Consider the following 20305-nt stretch of genomic DNA (forward strand, 5'->3'; position numbering starts at 1 on the left):
TGATGCAGTGCACAATGAGGGGAAACGATAGTCTGAGTAAGCATGTCTCAGATAACCCATAATCCAAAAGGTAGTTATCCTTCCTGCTACAAATGATGGAAGTATTTGCAGCTCATGGGGCAGATCGCTAAATCTGCCACTTGTTGTTCCTTTTATGGGCTCACTCAGCATCTTGCAGGAGTGACCCCTGAATTTTGTAAGCTTATTGACAAAAGCTTGGGTATTTCTTGTCTCGCCTGAGTGCTAAAGGGTGCTCAGTCATACATGTCATATGAAAAGCATTGTTAACACTGCTCCTAACACTCAGAATAAAATGAAGATGTCAAAATTCTCAGTGCTCAGTTCTCAGCACTGGATGATCCTGTCTTCTATTAAAGCCACTAGAAAAGCCTTGTCAAAGAAAATTAAGACCATGAAGAAATAAATTCTGCATATTTACACTATTCTCTTGCTTCTGTTGCACCAGAGATGAGTGAGGCCTAAGAAACAAAGTTCAGAAGATGAGAGAAATGAAGAAGAAATATGCATTATAAGTTAATTAATCTCTGTTATCTGTCTTTTTAATGGATGAGAAATTTCAGAGTGATTATTTTTTCCAAAGAAAACAGAATGTTACTTGAAGGTGCCTGCGTCCTGTTTAAAGTAAGGGAAAACAAGAATAAATGCTGTTGAGAAAAAGTTTTGAATACTTGTTTTGTAACTGAATTTAAATACCATCATTCTAATTTAACAGACAACCCAAGTTCTTAACAGTCATTTTGCTAGGAGGAGAAATGACATTAGCATAGAAGGTATTCTGATTTTTGCGCTTTGGCACATAATTATCCCTACATCATCCATGACGTCAAACAATTTTGAGTCCTGTTCACACTGATGCTGAGTTTTCTGTTTGTTTGACAGCTTGTATTACACTTGACCTGAGATCACATCAGTGATGGCAGAAAGAGATTAGCTTTGGTTTAATACGTTTTTTGCTTGCCAGCACATTATGGAAATACATAACAGCAGAGAAAAACACAATGAATACATTGGTAAAAGTTTGGTTACACCAAGTAATGTTTGAGTTTCCTCACTAAAGTATGTACAAAAGAAATTAGACACTTATGCAAAGCGACCTACAGAAATAAGTGCGAAAACTTATTCTGTATTTGATAACCAAACATAATTCAAAGCTCTGAACATGTTTGGGGTAAAAGCTAGTTCACAGTTTTCATAAGGAGCTGTTCTGTCGTGGATGGAAACAAAAACCACAGTGCTTTTCAAAGGCACAAAAGGGATGAGCTGCCATAGGCAGAAGGATGATCAAAGCCAGCAAAGTTTTCAGCCAAATATATGAATCAGAAGTTTGTAGTTAGCACTGGACAAATAATTGGTTCTTTGATTGAGTGACTAAACTGAAAAATTAGGATAATGCTTAGCTATGGGTCAGATACAAGTAATTGTTTTCTTTCTCTCATGGCAAAAACAATTGTTTGGGAGTGGATTTTTTTGGTGAGAGGCAGATGGAGAGAAGATGAAACATCAAGCTCAGCTTTTCATCTAACTCAAACAAAACTTTTATTTCTAACATTTACTTAAAGCTGGCTAAAAATGTGTAACATTTCTTCAAAGCAAAAATTTTCCTTCAGATTTTTTTCAGTGCCTCTTCAGTTTTTGACCATCACTTGTTTTGAATTAGACTTAAATTCCTAAATACTTTAGCCTGATTCAAAATAACACTTTTCAGCTAATATCACTTGCTGGTTTTCTTCTACATTTATTATTTCTTTCAGGTCCCGGGTTTTGACGTTAAGATTAGAAAAGCAGCCATTTAGAAGCAGAGAAAAGAATGAATTGCCTAGCGATGGACTGATTAATGGTAGTAAAGAGTAAAAATTACTATAAGGGTATGAGTTTCAGAAAACTAACCTGTAAATTGACTGTCTTCTCTTTGTCCAGCTTCTGTGGACTGAATGGTACAGAATAGTACAGAACTGCAGACTGATGTCCCTTTGCCTCTGCCCTCAAGGAGAGACCAGGCAGCAGTTCCAGCACAGAAAAGAAAGGGCATAAAGATGCCAACCAAGCACCCAGGCGGTAGTTTGTAGGGTAAAGGCATTTTAATTCCCATACAGTAGATTGTTGGATTTCTTCCTTCTTAATTCTTCTACTTGAACTACCTTGTCAGAGTCCCTATCTGGCAAGATACCTATAGCTGGCATGCTCAAATTGGAAGCTAGTTGTTCCACGGGGAAGAGACAAGACAAAAGCTAAAGGTCACCAACCTCTTTTGAGGAGCCTTTTTCATATTCTTCCTCCCCTTCAGTCATTCCCTTCAGACATGATCTTGTTCCTCTTTCAGGGCTAAGGGTTGCACGGGGAAAAAGAGGCCTGATTGTCACTGAATTGAACATAAATTCATGGAGCTGGGGAGCAAGAAGGACTCTTCTCTTGCTGAAGCAGAGAATTTCTGTACATCATTGCATGGGCAAATCATCCTAAATGGGGTAAGAAGGACTGTAACAGTAGCAAGGTCATAGCTCCACTCCCCGGCCTGGTGTAATAAAATGCCTGACAGTACAAAATCAAGGAGGAATTCCCACAATATACTGCATAAGTTACATATTCCTCCATGCTTCTAGGACTGTGGATGTTACCCCCGAGGAGCAATGTAGCCATATGGTATTTCTGAGCAGAACTATATTTAAAGGACTGAAGGTAACCTGAAAAAATATTCCGCATAAAGTCAACTACTCAAAAAACCCACTTAAGTACCTACGGTGATTTTTTTTTTTCATCGCGCATCTGGAGTAAGTCTTACAAATATTCACTTAAATCTGAAATCAAACCAAATGCTATTACTATTTTTAAACTTGTCACATATATCTGTGACTTCATGTAAAGTAGAAGCAAAAAGCAATCAAGCATCTTAAGGACTTCCTAACTATCTAGCATGTCCTGAACAATGGAAAGCAGGCTAAAAAAGAGAAAGTCTCAAAGGAAAACCAGTTTCTTTCCATAAGATTTACATACACACTCACAAAATCGCCAACTTGCAAAATCATCTGCATAATTATACAAGGTACCTTTCTACATATACCCCATATTCTCATCGACCATGGACACCATGGTTATCTAATGTTCCTGAGGTCAGGATGCTGACATTGTATTTTGCATTTAGCTTCAAAGTTCACATCACATCATGTTCATCTTCTATTTGGTATTAAAACTGCAAAAAACCTTCTTCAGAGTACATCCCTCTATGCAAATTTCAGCTGCCTCTGGTGCCACTTGCTAAATTACACACACACTTTTTTTTTCAAAAGAGCACAAAAAGGATTTAAAAAAGCACAGAAGTTTTTCCCCCCTCCAGTTATCCTATATTGCACTACTATTGAGCAATTGTTCGGCAGAGATAAATTATGGTGAAATATGCCTTTTTGGATAGCAAAATGCCTTCATGCTTTCAAGCAAGCTTTTCCAGAAGGTATCAGTACTACGCTTTCTGATTTCTAACTTGGGGCAATAACCTCTAATGTAATTCAAATAACAGGCCATAAAAAGAAGTAAGAAAAGGAAGGAAATTGTCTTTAGAAGGAGTCTTAGACTATTGTAATTCCAATTTGCCACTGCTGCTGGATTCTGACATATAATATCGAGCTCTATCAAGAAGCAAGGAGGAATCCAATGTATTTGCCTTACAAACTGAAGTGGGCTTTTTGCTTCCAACAATAGTGGAGAAATCAGTCTATCTTTTGGAATAGAAATAGAAATTGGCACCATTATTTATGTGACCTGAAATTTACCTTTTTACCTGTCTCAGGAAGATATAGACAAATGCTGTTCATTTATACGCTTGAGTAATGGCTTTTAAGACAACATTGGCATTATGCAGACTACATGAGCAGGGTTTTGACAGAAGAAGTCTACTTGATGTTCATTGTTATGTAGTGGTCTTGGCTAGATTGACACACATAAAAACCATATCTGCAGGAGGCTGCAAAGAAAATTCTTAAATGGCTGAACAGCTTTGCAAAAGCAAAAAGCTGCATTCTCCTTAAATGAAGCTGGGAAGAATCTTGCCAATTCACCTATGTCTGGGGTAATTGTGGACCCATCATCATGGCTCCTTCACACCACCATGTTCCTATACCAAAGACATTCTCAGATAACAACATTCCATGCCAGCTACTCTGCCACTTGATTTTTGGGGACAACTGAGACAGAAAAAAATTAAGCCCCTGTACTTTACCTTTTTAATCAGGGAATTTTCCACCTGCTGGTCAAGGAACAATTGTCAAGAAAAATTAAGACCAAAAGGCAGCTTTACATGTTAGCATGGGCAATGTATAAAACATATAGGAAAGGCTTTTAACTACTGCTAAGCTAGCTTAGAAAAATCAAAACAAAGAAAGCTAAAACCTCAATTTCTGGTAAGCCTGTTATGAACTCTTCATAGAGTTTGTATATTTAAAAGGCTACCTATGGTGTTATGCTATGCTATGCTATGCTATGCTATGCTATGTTACACTCCGTTGCATTGCATAAAGGAATGTATTATTGAAACTATGACCTGTCAAAACGCAAGGTTAAGATTCGACCACGAGGTGGGAGCATTGCTCATCACACATATTCAGGGCACATTAGTCTTTCTCTGTATGTACTAGCTGTTCAACATACAAATATCCTGTATATTTCTGTGCTATAACCTGCAAATGTGCATGTTACCACTAGAATAATAAGTTTCCAGGACAAACACACAAAAAAGAACCTTTTACTAGTCTGTATTGCAAGCTGAAAAAGAATATTTGAATAAACTGTGTTTTGGTCCCTGGAACAAAGAGTTGTACTGAAAACTTTGTATTAATGCTGCAGAATCTGTTCACAGCAGGAAAAAAATAAGGAATTGGTAGAGATAATCTGTGAAAGTGGTAATGGAGAGTTTTCTTGTTTGTTGTCAACTTTGTGAGCAGAAAAAAGTTGGAAAAAAGAAAGTTTGTGAATATAGATAAAAACTATTTCCATGTGACTGCTTACAATTTTCCATTCAAAGTGTTGAAAAGTAACTATTTCACATGGGAAAATCAGGTTTTCCAAAATGGTATAATAATGTTCTATCCCACAGGAAACATTTGATGAACTACTTGTGCTGATGATGTCTCTGATAGGGCTGTGCCTTTATGTGGGAAATGGCAGCCGTCTATCTCTCTTCTTGGAACTGAAAAAAAGGGCAGTACTGAGTAACAAGCAGTATATCTCACAGAAAAAAGCCAATAATATGAAGATTAGATTAACATGATAAAGAGACTAGCCTATGTTCAAGAGACTTGCATGGGATTTTGAAGCAGTTGAGACCAAAATCTGAGGCATGACTCATACTCATGACTTACATAGCCATCCTCAAGCTAGCTTTAAAGTAGTGGGCTTTGGTATGGATAGACTCAGTCATATGAAGCTCTGGCTAGATGCATATGTAGTTCCTCACCATCTCAACGAGCCTGATCCCTGTTTCTGGAGGCATGCCCACTTAACTATTTTTGGGTAGCTTCAAGGTAACACTGACACAGAAGCTACATTTCATACCTGTGACTACAGCATAGACACGCAGCTTCAATGTCTTTGTGTCCACATGGGATAGTTATTGTGTGTGTCCCTGGCCACTTGGTTCCCCATGTAGTAGAAGGACAAATGTATTAGAAACATTTTGGCACGTATGTATTCCAATAAGAAGATATTACAATAATTTCCTTTGTATATGCTCAAAAAGCAACTTGGACACAGATCCTGCAAAGATTTATGCAACATACACTCTGAGACTTTCTCCTCCGGGTGCAGGATGCCTGCACAGTAGGACAGGGTAGCAGACTGACCTCAGTTGGATGCAGGGCTCTAGCTGATGCTAGTGGGTGGTGGTGAGAAAGCTGAAGCCCTCATGGTAAATCTACACAAATGGGCACCTGTTTAATACAAATACACTCCAGATACAGACTGAACAGAGGCAGTAAAACCCAAGGACCCTGTAAAAAGTCCAGGCTGAGTTTCGCCCACCAGCAAACTACATGTGGTGAGTGCATTATAGCTGTAACCTCAATCTTTCTAACACCTCCGCTTAATCTTTTTTTCCAGCATGTGAAAGACCATGTACTGGCATGTGAGAAAGCATATGTTTGGGTAAACATTTCAGTAGTCTGTAAACAGCTATGTATTATCTATGGATAATGTTCTTTTTTCCACACCCCTCACATGGATGGTAAGGAGATTTGCTCTGGAGTCAGTAACGGACAGAACAGGTTGTGCAGTATTTTTCAAAATAGGAGTGCCACCCTAGCACTTTTCTAAGGTGCATCATTCACAATTTTCCCCCTGATTTCTGTCAATGAAATCATTAGCTATAATCTGTCTCTACAGCATCTGAATGAAAAACATTCAGCCTACAAATTGTCCTTGCATGGTTGCAGTTGCTTATTCACTGCAAATCAATTGGTCCCATGGTATTGGTCTTTTTCCTAAGGGAACGAGCAGAACATTTTCTTACAGGAGAACAAACAGACATTAAATAACTAACACCACACAAAGACTAGCAACTTGCAAGGAAATAAATTCACACCCTCACTGTTAAGTCATCATGAAACATTCAATTCTTGGTCCTCCAGCCCAACTACATAGGTGCCCCTAATCTTTCTGAGACCTTAAGAGTGCAGACCTTCAAATGTAACCTGGTCCTCAAAGTGAGGGATTCCTGGGTCTAGTTTCTTGGCTGAGCTCATGCTCCTGAGTCTTTCTAAAGAAGCCCCAGTGTTTCTGCATCCACCTGGTTCTGGCAGGGCTGCAGCATTCCAACACAGCTGCTGCTCAGTCATCACCCATCACAGTGGGGAGAGTAGCCATTCTGTCCATTAATTCTTCTGCGTCCTTGATAGTTACACACAGCACTGCACACATTCATGAACATCTGACATATCGCATGTTGAGTATTTGTGCTTAATTTCTGCATGACAGCAGAAAGAGTTGTGAGTGGTACTTATTCAAGACTGTTTTCCTGACAGACATTTAAATCAAGCGTGTATCTTAACAAAATAATTGAATTTTCCTAAACAATTGTTGCTAAGGGTCCTCTTTAAAAATGGTACATATTTATGTATCTGAAATTAATACATGCTTCTAGATGAATTCTTCTACATTTTAGTTGAGGTATCATGTTTTCTTCTTATTTATCACTTTTCTAGAGCAATATGAATTTTAAGTCATTTCTTGAAAGGAAGCAATAAAAGAAAACACGGTATCATTCTAAACTGCAGTACTCACAATGAGGTTGTCTTTCTTGACCATAAAAACAAAGTACTGTATTATTTACATTTAGGAATAGCTGTGACACAGTGGATTTCACTGAGTCATACACAAAGAAAATGCTAGCTCTAACATTTGTTTCCATTTATTTTGCTACCCAATACTTTTGGAGCAACGTGGGTTCAGATACTATCTCAGAACCCCGTGGTACTCAGCTGAGGAGGTGCAAAAGAATAAACATGCCACAGAACTTGCAGCTGTTTTTCCACCTTTCTGAGGCTACTATAATGTCTGTGGACCTCTACACTAGGTTCAGACTAGTTTGAAATTATTCCTAGATGCCCAAGAAACTTTCCTATGGTTTGGGATTGCTTCAGCCCAACAATGTTTCAGCAACATCCTTTTTCTATAGCAACCTTAATAGGACCTCTATGAGATGATGTGCTCACTCCTGCTTGCTTCCCATACCTGTGGTTCAACAGTGCTTAGCAAATTCTCCTTCAGACAATTAAGTCAAGAAAGTTTTGTGTTTGTATTGGTGCTGTATAACATGCAATCATGAAAACCAGGGACACCTTATGCAGGTTTTTTCTTAGCTGTTTTCTGCACCTCCCATGCAGTCTGTCCTAACAGAGAGCAGAATACATCCCAAAGACAGTCAGGAGGATAGAACCTCACAAATACGCATTTCCTATTAAGCAACTCTAATAATCCAGTATTGTTCTTGCAGGCACTGCACAAAAGTTCATGGATAAGGCTTACCAACAGAACAACTAAATGGTGCTAGGCATTATGTGAAAGGGCTGATTTTCCTCCAGAATGCCCCAATGGCTTTTGTCGAGTCTAACGACTGTTTCTATTAAGTCCGTTTCTGGCAACCACACAATTTTTTGGCTTTAGAATAAACTATGAATGTTTAGGAAACAATAGACTGATATAAAAATGGGTGACAAAATATGAGAAAATGTTGTCCTTACCACCTGTTTTCTTTGATTCATCCCCCACACTAGACTGATCTTTTTTGTCCAACTTATTGTCTTCCTTTAATTCACCTAGAAAGAAGCAATAAGAAACACTATAAGCATTTTAATGCAGACTGCAGTTATTAATGCCTGTAACCCAATCAAATTGCAACATCCAAAGGAGATGTTCCTTAGGAGAAAAGGCCTGAATTTACAAGAAACTGGATTAACACATTTTCACAGAATAAAGCAGCAGACAAAAATTATCCAACTCCTACAGAAAAATCAAGCTTTACAATCTACTTTTAAATTAATCCTAATTGATAACACCTTTTAAGTGCACATGCAAACTCATACTCCCTCTGGTTGTATGTAAGCCATTAAAAACCTGAGCACAACCTTCATTACAGAATCAGGACTCTGAAACATTTGTGTTTTAAAGGACTAAGACCCTGCAAGACTTCATCATAAGTCTCTGCATTAAAGAACCACCTTAGATATCCCAAACAGTCCTATATAATTTTGTCTTATTTCCTCTTATCAGTTTCCTTTATCCAGAGATTCATTTGGGTTGGTCCTTTGATGATGGTGTCAGTGAGGAAACAATCAAATTGTTTGATACCTGCAGCAGAGAGACATTGCAGAAAAGGGTATTGTCAAAATCACTACAGCACACTTAACCCCCATATCGTTAGAAGCATGTAAACCAAAGGATTTCAAAAGAAAAGTCTGATGCAGTCTAACTGGATCCTAGCATTGATCACTGGCTTTAGAGTCTCTATAGCAAAACAGGAAAGCAAGGCCTTCAGCAGAGCAATGGTTGGTGCAGAATGTAAATGTCAGCTTGAGCCTGGGTGTATTTTATGAAGCCAGGAAGGTTAACCAGAGTCATCCTCTTTTTCTATTCTCTATTAGTCATACAGCAGAGCACATCAGACCTTCCCAGACCATCCCTTCATTGAATGAGAATGCTAAATGCAAGATCAAATAAAAAACAACATAGAGGGAGAGCTCTACTGGAACAAGGCTCTTTCTGCTGCAGTGTCCAAAGAGCAGCAAACATGTCCTTCCTTCAGATGTCCAGACAAGCAACAGCAGCCTGCCCAGATGGGAGCAGGCAGCTTATCCTTTGCCGCCGGAGGAGTAGCAGTGAATTTGTGAGCCACACATCAACACAAAAAGCAGTAAAAGTCTCACTCAGAATTGTGTAAATGTGAGGTATGTTACAAGGCTGTATTAAAGTGATGCTTATTCCATTTGTATTACTATTTTTGTCACTATAACTACTTCCCAGCCTTTGGATCAAGATTATAGGTATTATGTGCTAAAGAGGATCTGATCTGCCATCAAAATAGTCATGGCCAGTGGATATTTATTTTTGGAACATCTCAAAAAAAGAGAAATTGTAGAGAAGCAAGGTCTCCCTCTTCCACATTGTTCCCTAACCACTGGAGTATTTGTTATTCTTGGATGACAGAGCATTGATTTCTCTCTTCAATTAAGCTTCATCATAGTATAAAAGAGGAATGGTTTTCAAATCTTAAAATATTTAACAAGATGGAAAAAACATGTCCTGTTCAGTTCTCATTCAGAGCCAAAACTTCTAGTGTTTTTCTTCCAAAGCTCACTATGTGGGTGAGAGAAAAATGAAAGCAAGATGACAGGGGATAAGCAGCAACCTCCTCTGCTGATCACACTGCCACTGACTTGAGGTCCTTGAACAGAGAGATATGAGCAGCTCTAAGCAGGGTTGAGGTGTCTGCTTGACAAAGGTGGCCTCTAAAAGAAGGACACTCTCTTCAGGAGATGAAATGAAAATGTATCTAGAAAAGCACAAAAGTCTTCCTGCATTTCCTCCATCATCATACGGTTGATGGTAATGATAAGCTAATAATACTTTATTTGACCATTGCATAAAGAGGTTTCTTGACCCCACATGTGTGCAGGGAAAGAGGACGAACATCCACACATACATTATTTCACAGTTTGATCTCTCTGAGATGCACACAGGCAGCAAGTGACTGAGAGAGACTTTAAACTATTCTGACAACACAGTTTCTGAACTTTCATTAAGTATAACTTTTTATGAATAAGGGACTTTTGAGTATTGTAATATCTACCCTGCCTTACTGCCAGCAGCAGAGCAGAGCAATGATTGTAATGATCTTTTGAAGGGGATTACAAAGGCAGAGAAATAATAAGGCAAATACTTTACGATGAGATATTAACATATAGGCATAAATGAAGCTGTGGTGAACCCAGAGATATGAATGTTTAGATTTCATCAGCCTCCAAAGACTCTGCAGTGATTGTGCCTCATAAAGGCCCTTTCCCATAAATTAAGGAGCAGAATTTCTTTTCCTGAAGAAGACACTAGTTTTCAGAAATCATTATAATTTCTTTCAAAGCATTTTTGACACCTGCAGCAGAGAGGCACTGCAGAAAAAGGTATTGTCAAAATCACTACAGCACACTTAACTCCCGTTTTGTTAGAAGCATGTAAACCAAAGGATTTCAGAAGAAAAGTCTGATGCAGTCTAACTGGATTTTCATATGTCCTCAACCTTTCTGTCTCCTTGGGGGGCCCATTCCTGTTCACCCACGTAACACTGTCTGAAGACAAATCCCATATGTAACAGAGCATGACAGCCTGGATCCCCATAGTCCTTCCAATCTAAAAAAAGCCTAATGATGAAGGGATCGCTGGGAAAGGCCAGCAGCCAAGTGAAATACATGAGAATCATATCAGGAATGTTTTAAACAGAATTTCTGCCTCTGCTGCCATCTAAACTCACTGCCTGAGCCTGGGACTTTCAACACCTGTATGCTCACTCAGGCTTCTTCTAAGAGGATGGTTCCAAGTCTGAGTGTTTGCTGGTTTTTGCCTGGCTGATACTAGCCAAGTTTGAGACAGACAAGTCACATGTGGCTGTACTGTCATTTTTTTGATAATGGCTTCAGGGAGCAGGAGCTGGCGAGGGAAGAACAGTGAAATGGCCAACAGAAAACTGAGCTGTTCTCATGGGTCTAATAATTTTTTTAAAATGTTTTATGCAATTTTCAAACATTTTTTCCATCTTTTTTAGGTTCAAAATGTGATTTTTATTTGAACTCCGTTCTATATCAAGTTGAAACACGAATAAAATTTCTGACTGAAAAAAAAAATCTCCAAAAAAGGCTAGTGACTGCCCTACTAAAAAAACTGAGCAAAGGAAGGATAAATAAGATGACTCTTAAAAACAGAAAGGAGGAAAAATCCTCTGTCTCAATATCTGAGACTCAGTTCAAAGATACCTTTAATTTGCCTTAAAAAGAGTTTATAAGCCAAATTTGGCTTTTCGTCTGTTAGTTACCCAAGCAATGAAGCTGTTCATTGAGCCAGGAGTATTTGTTTTAGCTTTTCAGCCTGTGTATCATAACAGGCTGCTTCATTTCCGTAGGAAAAGTCATTTTTCCCTTTCCTCCAAAAGTGCCCAAGCAGGTATGATGAACCCATCTTTTACGGAAGAACAGTACTTGAGAGTTAATTTACAGTTTCCAGTTCCTATTATGCAGGTGACTATGCCAATGTCCAGGAAAAGGCTCTGGGCCCAGGACATAATTTTGCAGGACATCAGGTCCCCCCATCATTGAGGTGAGATACTGGTTTTAGGGCTGGATTTACGTTTCCATGGAAGTGAAGAACTCACCATTCTGGACATGCTGTTTCTCTTCTCCCAGTGCATGATGAGAGTCCATTCCCTTGTCTGTCCTAGGTGTGTTTTTCCCTTGAGAAGCTTCGTGTTTGTTCACCCCAGTTTGCCAAGTCCCATTTACATGATTCTTATTGGAATCTGCGCTTTTGTTTTCCTCAGGATTTGGTTCTTTGCTATTCTCTGCCTTTGCTGTTGTGGCATCTTCAGCTGGCGGCTTCTCATCCTTTTCATCTGTTTTCTTTTCATCTGTTCCCTGATGAGCATTTTCCTCTGCTTCTTTCTTAGCTTTTTCTTCTGCATCCTCAGCAAAGAGAGAAGCAAAATGAGGAAAGAAATCACTATTATCAATTTGACAAGAATAATACAACTCACACATCTAAATCTACTTCAGCTTTTTACACAAAAACAGCTCTTACTCAGATAAATGTAGGAATTGACTTTACAATGGAAAAAGAGCACAGGAAAACATTTCAGAAAGTATTCTGAAAAAAACACCCCATGTTGGCCTAAATGTACATTATGTGCATGTCCTTTTTTTACCATATAGAGTTCACCTTTCAAAATCTGGTTCCTCAAAATCCTTAAAGGCAAATTAAACATATATATTAGCTATTGAAGGTCCTAGGGGTGTCAAAGTTAATTTCATTTTTGACACACAACGAGTCAAATGACATTCAGTTTATCTCATACTGTGCCATGTAAGTCTAAGCACATAAAAAGTCTTGGTTCTTTCATAGCTACATTTTTCCTCCTTCTTGATCCAGGTTGCTTCCAATGACAGCTTCCTAATCTTTTCCTTTCTGCTTACTGTTATCCTTTCTTTGTAGTTCTGTCCTTTCTTGGCAGGCTAACTGCTACTAGTACTTGCCCTTCCATCACAAAAAGTCTTACAGTCAATCACAAATACGCAAAGGTATAAATTCACAGGTGAGTGTCGAACAATAGCAGCATCTCAAAATATTGTAATTAAAAAAAAAATTATGAGAAGCCAATTTCCCCCATTCAAGATACTGCTTATGTTCTTATCCAAACCTTAGGTCCTGATGCAACAGTCACTTATAACATAGGTTGCAAATTACTTTGTCTCCAGGTGTTGAGACCACTATATTTCTAGCCCAGGTCGGGTACAGCACACCTCCCCAGACTGAGCTGCAAAGGCTCTGTGCGGCTTCCTGCATCACACTGAAAAGCAGGACACAATCACAGTCCCTCAGCTCAGCCCTCGAGCTAATAAACATGGTTAGGTGTACACAGGCTCTAGGCAGAGACTCCATAATTTTCTCCCCCTTTTCCATGATCAATAGAGACTTAATCTGCAAAAGCAGCTGAGTAGCTCAGCACACAATAAATTTGGAAGCTGTGAACTTATGCAGCTTCAGAACATACCTATACCCATACTGAGTCTAAGCATTCAGATGTGACTGTCCCATGCCTATATTCAAGATTTCTGGGTCGGCAGAATCCTGGCCCACTCATTACCCCATTGCAGGCAACCAACTGCCCTTTAATTGGGATAAGAATCACAGATGTATCTCCTGTTTTTTGAGATATTGTGTAAGCTGATGAGCAGAGAAGCAGATCCTACAATGCACTAAATAAAGTCTACCTCAGTCCTATGGAAGTATTCTTGATATCTATAGGGAAGATGTCTTGCTCCTTACAGGAGCAGGGTCTTAACCAGTGAGTAAAAACTATAAAAGAATGTCTAAGTGTCTTGTCAAATACTTTTAATGAGTGAATCAGAATCAGTTTTGAGGAAAATGTACCAATGGGCTACAAGAGAGAAAGGGGGAAAGCCATCTTTGTAAGAAATGCCAATCTGTATTTCCTTGCCAGCAGCCAACTAAAGTTAATTAATTTTTAAATTAATAAATTATGTCTCACATGAAAATATAATTAAATTAGATATGAGCCTCCCTTACTTTATTAATCATTCCTGAAATCTACAGTAGCTTCCATAAATAGCTCAGCTGCGCATGTTGTTATTTTCCCTGGAGTCTCATGGTATATAGAAGGATCCCTCTCATTTGTGGATCTGAAAAAAAATGCTGCATTTTGCACTTGAACCACAGGAGAGAAATTCAGCTCAGAAAACTGGGGCTTGATACAGAACCACTGGATGAGTGCCTTTTGTCAAAATTAATGTCAGAAAATACTTCATCTAAATAGTGCTTTGTACATCAGGGTGTTCGTTTATTCAGTTTTCTAATTTGTAGCTATTTAATGATGATCCTTTAAGCAAAAAGAGATCAGTAATAAACCCACTTACTTTGCCCACACAGTCCAAGAAATTTTCTATGAATATCACATCCAGGATAAAAACAGCTCACTGAAGCTTCTAGGGACAATACCATTACCAAAGGGAATACAGTATTCTACAAATAATTTAACAGAAATAGTAATAGTAATAGTAACACTAGATGGGTTTCCTTCCCTTCTGATCCCTAGTTGCTGTTTGTTGTCAATCAACAGTTAAACGTTTTATCTGTGTTCTCTTAATAATTCTTATTTTTACTGGCAGAGCATCTTGATGCATTGCAAGGCACTGGTTTGACAGGGGTCGGCAATTTAAACTCCTGCTGTGCAGCAGGCCCTGCTGCATATGGCTAAGACAGGCAAGGCAGATGGAAGGGGGTGCAGAGATTTCTTGCAAGTCAGAAGCAAGAGAGCAGCTGAGCACAGTTTTTGATGCGAGGGTTCTGGAATCCAAGAACAGTCCTTTAGTCCCAACACCATACAAAGGTATGCTGAGCCATATATTTGTATAAATCAGAATCACAGAATCACAGAATCATTAAGGTTGGAAAAGACCTTTAAGATCATCAAGTCCAACCATTAACCCAATACCACCATGCCCACTAAACCATGTCCCAAAGTGCCATGTCCACACCTGTTTTGAACACTTCCAGAGATGGCGACTCCACCACCTCCCTGGGCAGCCTGTTCCAATGCTTGACCACCCTCTCAGTAAAGAAATTTTTCCTAATACCCAATCTAAACCTCCCCTGGTGCAACTTGAGGTCATTTCCTCTTGTCCTATCACCTGTTACTTGGGAGAAGAGACCAACACCCACCTTGCCACAACCAACTTTCAGGTAGTTGTAGAGAGCGATGAGGTTTCACCTCAGCCTCCTCTTCTCCAGACTAAACAACCCCAGTTCCCTCAGTCATTCCTCATAAGACTTGTTCTCCAAACCCCTCACCAGTTTTGTTGCCCTTCTTTGGACACACTCCAGCAACTCAACATCCTTCTTGTAGTAAGGGGCCCAAAACTGAACACAGGATTCAAGGTGTGGCCTCAGCAGTGCCGAGTACAGGGGCACAATCACTTCCCTACTCCTGCTGGCCAAGTATTTCTGATACAGACCAGGATGCTGTTAGCTTTCTTGGCCACCTGGGCACACTGCTGGCTCATATTCAGCCAGCTGTCAAGCAGCACCCTCAAGTCCTTTTTTGCTGGGAAGCTCTCCAGCCACTCCTCCCCATGCCTGTAGCGTTGCATGGAGTGGTTGTGACCCAAGTGCAAGACCCAGCACTTGGACTTATTAAACAAACCAATACAGCTGATCTGGGCCCGTCGTTCCAGCCTGTCCAGATCCCTCTGCAGAGGCCTCCTGCCCTCCAGCAGATCAACACTCCCACTCAACTTGGTGTTGTCTGCAAACTTACTGAGGGAGCACTTGATCCTCTCATCCAGGTCATTAACAAAGATATTGAACACAACCGCCCCAGAACCGAGCCCTGGGGAACACCGCTTGTGACCGGCCTCCAACGGGATTTAACTCCACTCACCACGAGTCTCTGAGCTCGGCCACCCAGCCAGTTCTTTACCCAGCAAAGAGTACACCTGTCTAAGCCACGAGCCACCAGTTTCTCCAGGAGAATGCTGTGGGAGATGCTGTCAAAGGCTTTACTAAAGTCCAGGTACACAACATCCACAGCCTTTCCCTCATCCACTAGGCGGGTCACCTGGTCATAGAAGGAGACATGGTTGGTCAAGCAGGAGCTGCCTTTCATGAACCCGTGCTGGCTGGGCCTGATCCTTTAGTTGTCCTACACATGCCCTGTGAGGGTCCTCCAGATGTACCACTCCATAATCTTCCCTGGTACCAAGGTCAGGCTGACAGGCCTGTGGTTCCTGGGATCCTCCTTCCAGCCTTTCTTGTAGATGGGCGTCACACTGGCAAGCCTCCAGTCATCTGGGACCTCCCCTGTTAACCAGGACTGCTGATAAATGATGGAGAGTGGCTTGGCAAGCTCCTCCGCCAGCTCGAAATCTTTCAGGATGAAAAAATATGCATGCTTGTACTGCTAAATGCACCCAGAAACACAGAAATTATGTGAAAGTCCATGAATTCAGATGATCAGAAGCTGAGACTGCTTTCTGAACATTTGACCCATAAACTAGGGCCCTGATCCAAATTATTGGCAATGAGGTTTGGCAAAAACATAAAGTAAATCAACTATTCAAGGCTAAAGGTTGTCAGAAAGATAAAGATACTATGACCTACTCAAGGGCTCCCATGTCTAACAATGCAGACTGTTAAGCTTGCTGCTTTCAAGTGATAAACTAATTCTTCCATAGAAGCTCCTCAGGAGCTGCTAGAAGGATTTTTTGTGAGGGGATTAAAAATAAAACATTTTCCTCTCCAGCTAAAGTATTAATAACCAAACAATTATCATCAGGATACTCCATGAAGAATGGATATGAAATACTGCATCAATACATACTACCAGTAGCAGCATTAGTTAAGCAATGTGTGCACATCCACTTGAATCATAATTTGACATTTACATGTGCACATTTAGAAAATCTTTATGTAAAGTAGACAGTGCAAGTGGGTACAAAGCACATTTGAAAGTTAAATAGCCAGAATCTATTATGATCTAATTTATATATTTGTTTTAGGTGAAATGTAAGATATGTTTCATTCATTTCCCCCCAGATCTCTCTTGCATACAGGATTTTTATCTAGTAGATCCTTAGTAGACAAGAAAATATGTATGGCACTTCTTGAAATGAAATCCTTAGAACTAGTTAACTGTATTGGCCTCATTCACTCAGCACTCCTATTCTGTGAGACACTGACCATGTTAAATACTTTGCTTGTTTGGTTAGCTTTAATTTGTTTGGTCCACGAAGAACTGTGAAATAGTAAATACTAGTTCAAAAACACAAAAAGCTAAAAACAGCCCCTGGTAAATAAGCAGATTTTGAATTATGTTTTTGTTTTCATTTTCATGGAATGCCTAGAAAGGTTTTTCCTGAATTGCAAGTTTTAATCATGAAGGAAAATTTAATTTGAATAATAATGCATGCTTTTCTGCACCTTTAGACAGGCCTTTCAGTTGGAGAGGAGCAATCTGCTCTGGCAAATAAGAGAACTATGCCAAATCAGCCCTAAAGCCAAGGCCACATAATACATTAAAATCGAACTCCTTCCATTTACATGAAATACAACAACTCCATTAAATAAGGGTTTGAGTAACAAGCATTCAGTTCAGAGAAGACATTGTATCACAAACCGTTTAATGAAGAAAAAAAAATTAATCAGTAATACACTCCTTTTTTGGTTCCAAAGCTGGTCTAAATCATCTCAGGGCTCAAGGAGACCATCATCCAGCACCTGGAGGCAAGGGGCAGTTATACCTAAGCCATCCTCAACAGATGGCTCTCATTAGTTCCGAAAAATCTCCAACAACAGAGGTTTGCCAATGTCAAACCTTTCATCAGGTTATAATCACCTGCCAATTTTTCCTCCTCTAAACAGCCCAAGGTGTTTGAATAAAAAAAAGTTTCCTCATTTTGCAGCTGCAGTAGTCTTCAGAAAACTGCTTTAACTGCTTTCAGCTATAAACCTTCTCAGTTACAAACAACAGTTATCATCATTTGCATTTCTCTATTCTATATTGTTTGCAACTGGTCTGTGTGTTTCCTGAACTGCAGTGGCCAAAACTGGACACAGCCCTGCTGTGAGGGCTTTGTCACTGCTGGAAAGTAAGGAAGAATGCCAGAGGGGTCTTAGAAGCAAGGTTTGTTTGGGGTTTTTTTGTTTGGGGTTTTTTTGGGTTTTGGGTTTTGTGGGTTTTTTTCAATAGCATGACAATACTGAACCCTGGTCAACTTGCAACCAACACAGCGCTCATATTCTTCTCAAATATCTGCAGTCCCTCCCAGATTGATGACATCATGAGCATTTGCAGCACAGTTCCCAATTAATTATCCAAGTTATCACTAGAAATATGAAACCAGCTGTGAATCTAGAATATCCTGTCCTTCTCCCCTGAACTATCATCCATACTGCTTTCAATCAACAGTGAACAATTGATAACCTATCTATACAAATGCTGCTCCAGCTATTTTTGCACTCATCCTGAGACTGACTCATGACTTTAGGGGACCTCCTTTACAATTATTTTTTTTTCCTCCCATTGTCCACATCCTCTTCATTACATACACTTACACCATGTAAGAAGAGTATGAAGCACAGATGAGTCACAATATCCTTATCTTTCTGAACTCAGTGTAAGTTGTTGACCTTGAAAAGCAGATTCTTTCAAACTAATAGTGCTTACTTGGAGAATAATTTGATTGAAGAAGAGCTTGAAGAAGAAAAGGTCAAAAGATTTTTTTATTCTTTCACTAAAAAGCATGGCTGTTACCTTTGGTGGCTTGTGCTTTCCATTTCTCCCGGTTCTGCTGCACCACCTCGGTCCAGGTGGCTTTAAAACATTTGAAGTCCACAGTGAGTATGGAGCAGTTGAGTGAGGCACTTCCTTCGGACCCAGTGCTCTTGACACTTGATCTTTTAACTTCAGAGGGACTAATGCTATTCAGACTGGGACATAAGATCATAAAACACAGAAGAAATCAGTATCCCATACACCCAAATACAGCTAAGAAAAAATAATGACTGTCAGCCTAGATAACAGAGTCAACGAGGAAAAACAAAAACTAAGCTTGAGTCTCTCATCCTCCCCTCCCTCCATCCCACCCCAGGGCAACCAATGTTATAGCACAACCTGGGCCAGTATTAAAAATGAAGGGCAGCTTTTCCTTGCTTGTTTTTTGGTATCCATAGTCCCTAAGAAATAGAATCACTCGAAGTGTTGCCATTACCTTTGTTGTGCATCTTCACTCCCTAAATACCCAATGGAGAGTCAGACAACCCTAGAAATCAAATTTGTCAAAGGAAGAGCCTCCTAAAATTCACAAATGGGAGCCATTAGGCACAGGACAGGAGGCCAGCCTCTGTGCAGGGCCTGGTGACCTCAGCTGAGGCTGAAATCAGGCAGTCATTGCAGTTACAGACCCTGCAGTTGTCTTTCAATTGTTTTGGACAATTCATTGTGCACATTTTAATAAAGGCAGCAGGATAACTGACATAGAAAGATTATTAGTGTAACAGCTCAAGAATAAAGAAGTCACCCAGGAGAGGGAATCCTGACTTGGTAGCCCTACTCTAGGGAGCACTAGCCATGTGGCATTTGAATCCCAAGGCATTCCCTGTCCATGAAACTACTAAGAGAGTAGTTTCTCTACAACAGCAGAGCAGGCTGAATGGGCCAAGACTCCTTACACCTGAAGTCCATCTGAATTCTGGTGGTACTTCACACATTTGCATAAACCTAAATACTGTCACTAAATTGTGCTTACAATCCCCAGTCCTCTTTTGTATTTCAATCCCATTTATACTTCTAGACATGAAGAAATGAGAGTCTCTCAATGACTGCCTCTACCTGCTCTTTGACATTCGTTACTGAGAGAGCACTAAAATTCACCTGATTGCATAGCTACAACCATTTGTGCTCACTGCCTTTGGAGGCATGGCTCAGGTTCATGGCAGCCTCCCTCTTTGCCCTCTTCTGGGCTGGAGTTTCCATGCAACAAAGTCAAATCAGAAGGTGAGCTGTGGTGTTGGCAATGCAGATATGGGACTTTAAGCCACATGGAAGACATATGGTGTGGGGGGGAAACCAGGGGAGTTGGGCACAATGGCAGCATGTGCAGAGTGAAGGGAGAGGGTGTGTGGTTATTCACCTGGAACGCCTGAACCCAGACATGCCGGAGCGGGAAGCTTCATCGATGAGAGGAGTCACAATCTTCTCAGTCATGTCAGTCAGCACAGTAAAAGTGGGTTCCACAATGAAATCAATGAAACCTGAGCAGAAACACAAGCAGAGTCAAGCAAGCAACAGGAGGATTTACCTGGAGTTACTGCTTCAGTGATGGCAGACAACCACATTATCAAAGACAGAGTAAAACAATTTTACCTTGAAAGAGGGATAGGCAAATACTAGAAAGGGAAAAGGGAGTTATACCTTAATCCCTGACCCAAGAGCCTGGATATAGCATTCAATAAAAGGTACCTACTTAAACAC

General features: G+C 40.0%; 1 protein-coding gene across 3 annotated transcripts in view; it reads right to left on the bottom strand.

Annotated features, from left to right (window-relative positions):
- The window catches only part of PDE1C (phosphodiesterase 1C), a gene marked incomplete at both ends in the record, with an annotated part of 415822 nt that overhangs the window by 21968 nt on the left and 373549 nt on the right, over positions 1-20305 (bottom strand). For all 3 annotated transcript variants that reach the window (XM_082015329.1, XM_082015328.1, XM_082015330.1), the window contains 4 exons: positions 8244-8318; positions 11918-12217; positions 18587-18762; positions 19965-20085. In XM_082015329.1, the coding sequence (XP_081871455.1) occupies positions 8244-8318; positions 11918-12217; positions 18587-18762; positions 19965-20085 (672 nt within the window). The remainder of the gene's footprint in view (positions 1-8243; positions 8319-11917; positions 12218-18586; positions 18763-19964; positions 20086-20305) is intronic.

The sequence above is a fragment of the Phaethon aethereus genome (assembly GCF_964289735.1).
Source record: "Phaethon aethereus genome assembly, chromosome: 2".
NCBI classification, from domain to species: Eukaryota; Metazoa; Chordata; class Aves; order Phaethontiformes; family Phaethontidae; genus Phaethon; species Phaethon aethereus.